Genomic DNA, 7374 nt, shown 5'->3' with positions numbered 1-7374 from the left:
GGCTGTCTCACAGCCGTGTCCAGAGAAGCTGAGTGCAGGCTCCTGCTGTCCTTCCCCAGTAAGGACCGGGCAGGGTGCATTTTCTCTGGGGCTCAGGAACCACAAATGCATGCATAGAACACCTCGGAACCAGGAAGCCCCAGGAATCTCAGCTAGGGATTTTTGGATTTTGGTTTCATTGGCATATTCCTGCTCTGTAACAGCTCTCACAGAGACCAAGTATAAACCTTTGATCTCATCAACATAGAGTAGATGACATTCTACCATCATATTGTGGTACCTCTTTTAAACCATCATCACAATTGATGACTGTATAATGTTCATTTAGATTATTATTAATCAGTGTTTTTCAAGTTCAACCTGTTAAATATTCCCACAGGTTGCTTCGCAACATAGCTCCTCTATAATAGATCCATCCTATGACGTGAGAATCATAAACAAACCCAAAAAACTAGCTTCATATAGTCAAACACAGAGTTCTCATCTCTTGTCCATTTTGAGAACGTATGTCGCTCTGGGAAGTGTGTTTGTTACGTTGGCTATTGTGTAGCTCTGTTTTAGGCTCTTCAAAAGAGAAAGATTTCATCAGAGCCCTCCACCCCAAGGAGCTTCTGAGTCAAGGCTAAGAGAAATAGTATTGTCTTGCTTTAAGCATCTCTTGAGGCACAAAATTACGTTAAATTTTCCCTTTTATGTCACCCATTGATTGCTCCCTTGAAACTGTTTTCCATAGTGGCTTCACCATTTGACATTTCTGCTAGCAGTATACAAGGGTTCCAGTTTCTCTGCATCCTCACCAACACTTGTGTTTTGGTTTGGGGGTTTTGTTCTGTTCGTTTGCTTTGGTGATAGCCACCCTAATGGATGTGAAATGGTGTCTTGGGCTTCCTTGTTGGTCCAGTGGTTAAGAATCGTCCTTGCGGAAAAAAAAGAATCTGCCTTGCAATGCAGGGGACGTCGGTTCAATCAGTCCCTGGTCCAGGAAGATCCCACATGCCCCGGGGCAACTAAGCCAATGAACCATAACTACTGAGCCCATGCACCGCAACTGCAGAAACCTGGGCACCCTAGAGCCAGTGCTCCGCGACAAGAGAAGCCACTGCGATGAGTAGCCCTCGCACCACAACGAGATAGTAGCCCCACTCTCTGTAACTAGAGGAAGTCCACACGCAGCAAAGACTAGAGCAGCCGAAAATAAATAAATAACTTTCACACACACACACACAAAAGAAATGGTATCTCATTTTGGTTTTGATTAGCATTTTCCTAATCACTCATTGAGCATCTTTCTATGTGCTTATTGGACCTTTATATATCATCTTTGGAGACGTCCATTCAGCTCTTTTGCCTATTTTCTAATAGAACTATTTATCTTTTTGTTTTTTAGTTGCAGAGTTCTTTACATAGTATTCTGCGTACTAAACCTTACTAGATAAGGGTCTCTGATTTTTTTTTTTGTCCTCCATCAGACAGTTTGCTATACTTGAGTTATCTTAGTTGTAGCATGTCTCAGAAGCCTCACTGGTTCATTAACAGTGGCTCACGTTGCTTTGGTTAGAGCTCCACCTGCTGCCCAAAGTGAGTGAGACTCATCTGAAGAAGAGTGAGCTTTCTCAAACCAAAGCCATACCTGCCGTCAGTTTGCGATTCCTTTCCAATCCATTATGCTAGCTGCTAAGGTTCAGATTCTATCTTTTTCAGATTCCACTGATTTAAAAGCCAGTACTACTTCAAACCAGCAGCGGTTTGGCAGTCACCCAAGCTCAAGAGTTTTATTTTCACCCCTCTCATCAGAATCATCCTTTTTCTTTCAAAATAATTCCTTAACTGTGTGTTTTAAGAATAATTCAGGTATGCTGGGACAGTTGGGTGTCCACATGCACAATAAAGATGTGGGACCCATACCTCACACCATATACAAAAATTAACTCAAAATAGATCAAACACCTAACCTCAAGAGCTACAAGTGTATAAAACTCCTAGAAGAAAATACAGGGCTGAATCTTTATGAATTTGAATTTATTAGATATGACACCAAAATAAGCAACAAAAGAAAAATAAATAAATTGGATTTGATCAAAGTTGAAAATAGTTGTGTTTCAAAGGGCATTTTTTAAGAGTAAAAAGGTGACCTCCAGAATGGGAGAAAATGTTTGCAAGTCATATATCTGATAAAGATCGAGTATTCAGAATATGTAAAGAATTCTTGCAACTCAAAAACAAAAGAAATTCCATGATAGTCCAGAGGTTAGGACTCCACACTGTCACTGCTGAGGGTGATGGTGCAATCCCTGGTCGGGGAACTAAGATCCTGCAAGCCTCTTGGCACGGCCACCAGAAAAAAAAGGACAGCCCAATTATAAAGTGAGTGAAGCTTGAATAGACATCTCTCCAAAGATATACAAATGACCTAAGCTCATGAAAAAATGCTTTAAATATCATTAGCCACTTGGGAAATGCAAATCAAAATCAGATACCACTTCACACCTAATAATATACCTTATTTAAAAATAAATAACAAATGTCGGGCTTCCCTGGTGGCTCAGTGGTAAAGAATCTCCCAGCCAGTGCAGGGGACATGGGTTCAGTCCCTGGCCAGGGAAGATCCTACAAGCCTCAGGGCAGCTAAGCCTGAGCACCACACTGCTGGGCCTGTGCTCTAGAGCTTGGGCAGTAAGAGAAACCAGCACCATGAGAAGCCCGTGCACCACAACGAGAGAGCAGCCCCCACTGACCGCGACTAGAGGAAGCCCGCGTGCAATAATGAAGCCATAACTAAATAAAAATTAAAAAAATAACAATTGTTGGCAAGGATGTGGAAAAATTGGGACCTTTGTACATTACCCTGGTGGCTCAGATGGTAAAGTGTCTGCCTACAATGCGGGAGACCTGGGTCCAATCCATGGGTTGGGAAAATCTCCTGGAGAAGGAAATGGCAACCCACTCCGGTATTCTTGCCAGGAAAATCCCATGGACGGAGGAACCTGGTAGGCTACAGTCCATGGGGTCGCAAAGAGTTGGGCACGACTGAGCGACATGTACTTACTTACTTGTACATTACCAGGAGAAGTGTTCAGTCACTGTGGAAAATACTTGGGGGTTCCTGAAAAAAAGCAATTATTATATGACCTGACAGTTCTTCTCTTAGGTATATACCCAAAAGAATTAAAAACAGGTGCTCAAACAATGGTGGTGCTGGTTTAGTCACTAAGTAGTGTCCAGTTCTTGTGACCCTGTGGACTGTAGCCTGCCAGACTCCTCTGTCTGTGGGATTCTCCAGGCAAGAATACTGGAGTGGGTTGTCATCTCCTTCTCCAGAGGGTGTTACTGACCCAGGGATTGAACCCAGATCTCTTGCATTTCAGAAAGAATCTTTACCGACTGAGCTATCAGCGAAGTTGAGTCACTATTGACAATAGCCAAAAGGTGCAAACAACTCTTATGACCATCCATTGATGAATGGATAAGCAAAATGTAGTGTATATATCTATACATACAGTGGAATACTGGTCAGCCGTAAAAAGGAATAACATACTGATACATTCCACAACGTTGATGAACCTTGAAGCCATTATCCTAAGTGAAGCAGACCAGACACAAAAGGCCACACATTATGTAGTTCCGTTTATGTGAAATAGCCAGAATATGTAAATCCATAGAAACCAAAAGCAGATTGATGCTTGCCAGGGGCTAGGGTGACAGGGATATGGGGAAAGTAACTGCTTACTGGGTGGGGCGTTTCTTTGGTGGTGGTGAAAATGTTTTTAAACTAGACAGAGGTGGAGGCTGCCTAGCATTGTCAATAGACTAAATGCCACTGAAGTGTTCACTTTTTTTTTTTTTGGCCACGAGGCACAGCTTGTGGGCTGTTAGTCCGCCAACCAGGAACCAAACCTATGCCCCCTGTGGTGGAAGCACAGAGAATTCCCCGAATTGTTCATTGGTTAATTTTATGCAATATGGATTTCATATTGGGTTTTAAAAAAAAGTGAATGAATTTAGATGCCAGATGTACTAACAAATGGCAGGTAAACGGATCAGTTGTTAAAGACAGTGGTGGTGCTTCCAAGTCTTGAGTTACTAAAGGAGAAGGGTACACTATAAGGGTACAGTGGGTCAAGAAGCAGCAGAACTAGACTTGCAACAGTGGACTGTTCAGAGTTGGGAAAGGAGTACGTCAAGGCTATATGTTGTCACCCGGCTTATTTAACTTACATGCAGGGTACATCATGCAAAACACTGGACTGGATGAAGCTTGAGCTAAAATCACGATTGCGAGGGGAAATAACCTCAAATATGCAAATGATACCACCCTAATGGCAGGAAGTGAAGAGGAACTAAAGAGCCTCTTGATGAGGGTGAAAGAAGAGTGAAAAAGCTGGCTTGAAACCCAACATTCAAAAACTAAGACCATAGTATCTGGTCCCATTACTTCATGGCAAACAGAAGCGGGGGGAAGTGGAAGCAGTGACAGATTTTATTTTCCTGGGCTCCAAAATCACTGCAGATGGCGACTGCAGCCATGAAATATAAAAGACGTTTGCTCCTTGGAAGGAGTGCTATGACAAACCTAGACAGAGTATTAAAAAGCAGAGACATTACTTTGCCAACACATATGGATATGAGAATTGGACCATGAAGAAGGCTGAGCACCGAAGAATTGATGCTTTCAGATTGTGGTGCTGAGAAGACTTTTGAGTCCCTTAGACTGCAGGGAGATCAAACCAGTCAAAATTTTCAGTTGATTCAGGAAATCAACCCTGAATATTCATTGGAAGGATTGATGCTGAAGCTGAAGTTCCAGTACTTTGGCGACCTGATGTAAAGAGCCAATTCATTGGAAAAGCCTCTGATGCTGGGAAAGATTGAAGGCAGAAGAAGGGGGCAGCAGAGGATGAGATGGTTAGATAGCATCACCAACTCAACAGACATGAATTTGAGCAAACTCGGGGAGATTAGTGAAGGACAAGAGAGCCTGGCACACAGCAGTCCATGGCGTCGCAAAGAGTCAGATACGACTTAACCACTGAACAACAACAATAACCCATCAGCCAGGTCCAGAGTACAGGCTCCTGTTGTCCTCCTCAGTCAGGACTGGGGAAGATGCATTTTCTCGGAGGCTCTGGAACCACAGATACACACATAGAACACCTCAGAACCAGGCAGCCCCAGGAATCTCAGCTAGGAATCCTAGGGTTTTGATTGTGTTGGTATATTCCTGCTATGAAGCAGCAAAGCCCTTCAGAGGTCCCAGGGAATCCAAGAACAAACCGTTAATTTCACTGTTATCAATACTGATAAGCTGATAACAGACTGCTTGGGAACTCCTCTCAGCACTATTAACCAACATGTTTCAGACCTTGACCAGGGTCAGTGCTAGGCAATGTTGTCCTAAAATTTAGAAATATTAAAAGAAAGTGGAAGTGTCAGTCACTCAGTTATGTCCAGCTCTGCGACCCCATGGACTGTAGTCTGTCAGGCTCCTCCGTCCATGGGATTCTCCAGGCAAGAATACTGGAGTAGGTTGCCATTCCCTTCTCCAGGGGATCTTCCCAACCCAGGGATCGAATCTGGGTCTCCCACATCGCAGGTGGGTTCTTTACTGTCTGAGCCACAGGGAAGCCGTCTTAGAAGTATTAAGTCTGGTAATTCCTTTATAATCTACCAATTTAGTAATGACAACAGAGAATTTGCCCTTATTTTTCTTAATAAACAACTTCTAGCTACCAGTGATTATATTCCTTCAGGATTCCCAACATTCTAATCTAGACTGTTTCTGTAAGACTTTTGATATTTGGGCAAAATAGTTTTCCTTAAGAATAGTTACAGTAAGAAAAGGGTTAAAAAAAAAAAGAATCTTACAGAAAAACCTGAACAAACTATTTGGCCAACCCAGGAATTCTCTGTGATAGCCACACTATACATGTGTATGTTTTCTGTCTTTGTAAACATCCATGTCTGTAATTCCTCACTGGACCTCGTTTCAAAAAGGATTTTGATTACTTACATGGATACATAAAATACAAGAGAGCATAAAATCATGGTAGAGTTGAATAAAAGCAAGATTTGAGGGGAATGGAGCTAAAACAAAATGAAAACAAAGGCACATTGTGTAAGATGTTACAGAAAAATCTGAATGAACTTATTAGCCAATCCAGTAATTAAATTACTTATATTGTAGGCTGGTGGTTCTCAACCGGGGGCAGTTTTGTGTTCCCTAGGGGACATTTGGCAACATCTAATTATCACAGTTAGGGAATGCTACTGTCATCCTACATGGAACAGGATAGCCCCCAAATAAAGAAGAACCTGGCCCAAAATGTTGATAGTGCCAAGGTTGGAGATGAGTCCATCCATAATTGCATATATTCTAAGGCTGTGGAAGCATTTGAAAGATAAATGACAAATGTGTTTCCCTGCCGCTTATTCTAGCATACAGTGTATATTCTAACTGGGAAGGTTGAATGCCCTTCCACTAAGTCTGTCATCAGCCAACTATTCCAGAAAGCAATATTTTTCCCTTTGGAAAATATTATCGTGCTCACAAAGCCATAACTTCAGGTCAACAAAGTTGGGGAGAACTGTGTTTTTCATTTGAGCTCCAGTATTTTGAATGTTTGGATAAGCAACGTAGTTAAAATGGGACTATGTTCTTTTCTTCCTTCATTCTCTTTGCAGGCTTTTATAGAGACCATGTTTGCCAGTAAAGCCCCTGTGGAAGAAGGCTTTCTGTATGCTAAGGTGAGCTTCAAATGCCTGGCGAAGTTTTGTCAGAGGCAAATGTACTTTCTTGATTTGCATATGGCATCCAGTTGGCTTTCATGGACATGACCAGGGTATCCATGAAGAGGATTTGTGCCGGGGTCCAGCCCCGGCTGATCCAGGGTATTCGAAGGGGAGACGGCTTAGGCGACTATTTAAATATTCATCAAAGATATAAAAAGTAATAGAATGAGGATAGCTCAGTAGGAAAATTCAGTGGAGAAAAGAGGCTGAGTAGCTTGGTTTACGCGGGAGACCAATAAAACTTCAAGACAAGAAGCTTGCACCACTTACGTAGGCCGCAGGCGTCCTTCCATTCTCCCGAAGGAGAGGAGACACTGAGGCCTCCCTGGTCGGATCTTAGAAGCCCAGGCATAGTTAGTAAGCATGACGGGTTCCGCGCTCCAGATGGAGACTCAGCCAGAGTGAGAGAGAGAGAGAGAGACATGGGGAGACCAGTCTTTCGAGGAACTGATCCCAATTCTTTATTTTCCATGGTCTACTTTTATACACTGAGATGTTATACAAAAGTCACGTGGGGACAGCAGTCCTGACTTTTATTAAAGTCAGGTGCTTCACACAAATGTATACAGAGGTCTTAGGGGTGTTACA

The 7374-nt window shown here is 42.6% G+C and overlaps 1 protein-coding gene across 4 annotated transcripts in view; it reads left to right on the top strand.

The window, feature by feature from the left end:
• Positions 1-7374, top strand: part of XPNPEP3 (X-prolyl aminopeptidase (aminopeptidase P) 3, putative) — a 43975-nt gene that overhangs the window by 20793 nt on the left and 15808 nt on the right. For 3 of the 4 annotated variants that reach the window (XM_010830167.1, XM_010830154.1, XM_010830176.1), the window contains one exon: positions 6679-6741. The exons of the other annotated variant lie outside the window; for it this stretch is intronic. In XM_010830167.1, coding sequence (XP_010828469.1) covers positions 6679-6741 — 63 coding nt within the window. The remainder of the gene's footprint in view (positions 1-6678; positions 6742-7374) is intronic. 4 annotated transcript variants of the gene reach the window in all.

Source organism: Bison bison, unplaced genomic scaffold, assembly GCF_000754665.1.
Source record: "Bison bison bison isolate TAMUID 2011002044 unplaced genomic scaffold, Bison_UMD1.0 scf7180017858886, whole genome shotgun sequence".
NCBI classification, from domain to species: Eukaryota; Metazoa; Chordata; class Mammalia; order Artiodactyla; family Bovidae; genus Bison; species Bison bison.
The sequence above is the reverse complement of the archived record's forward strand: the minus strand, read 5'-3'. Positions and strand labels throughout refer to the sequence as shown.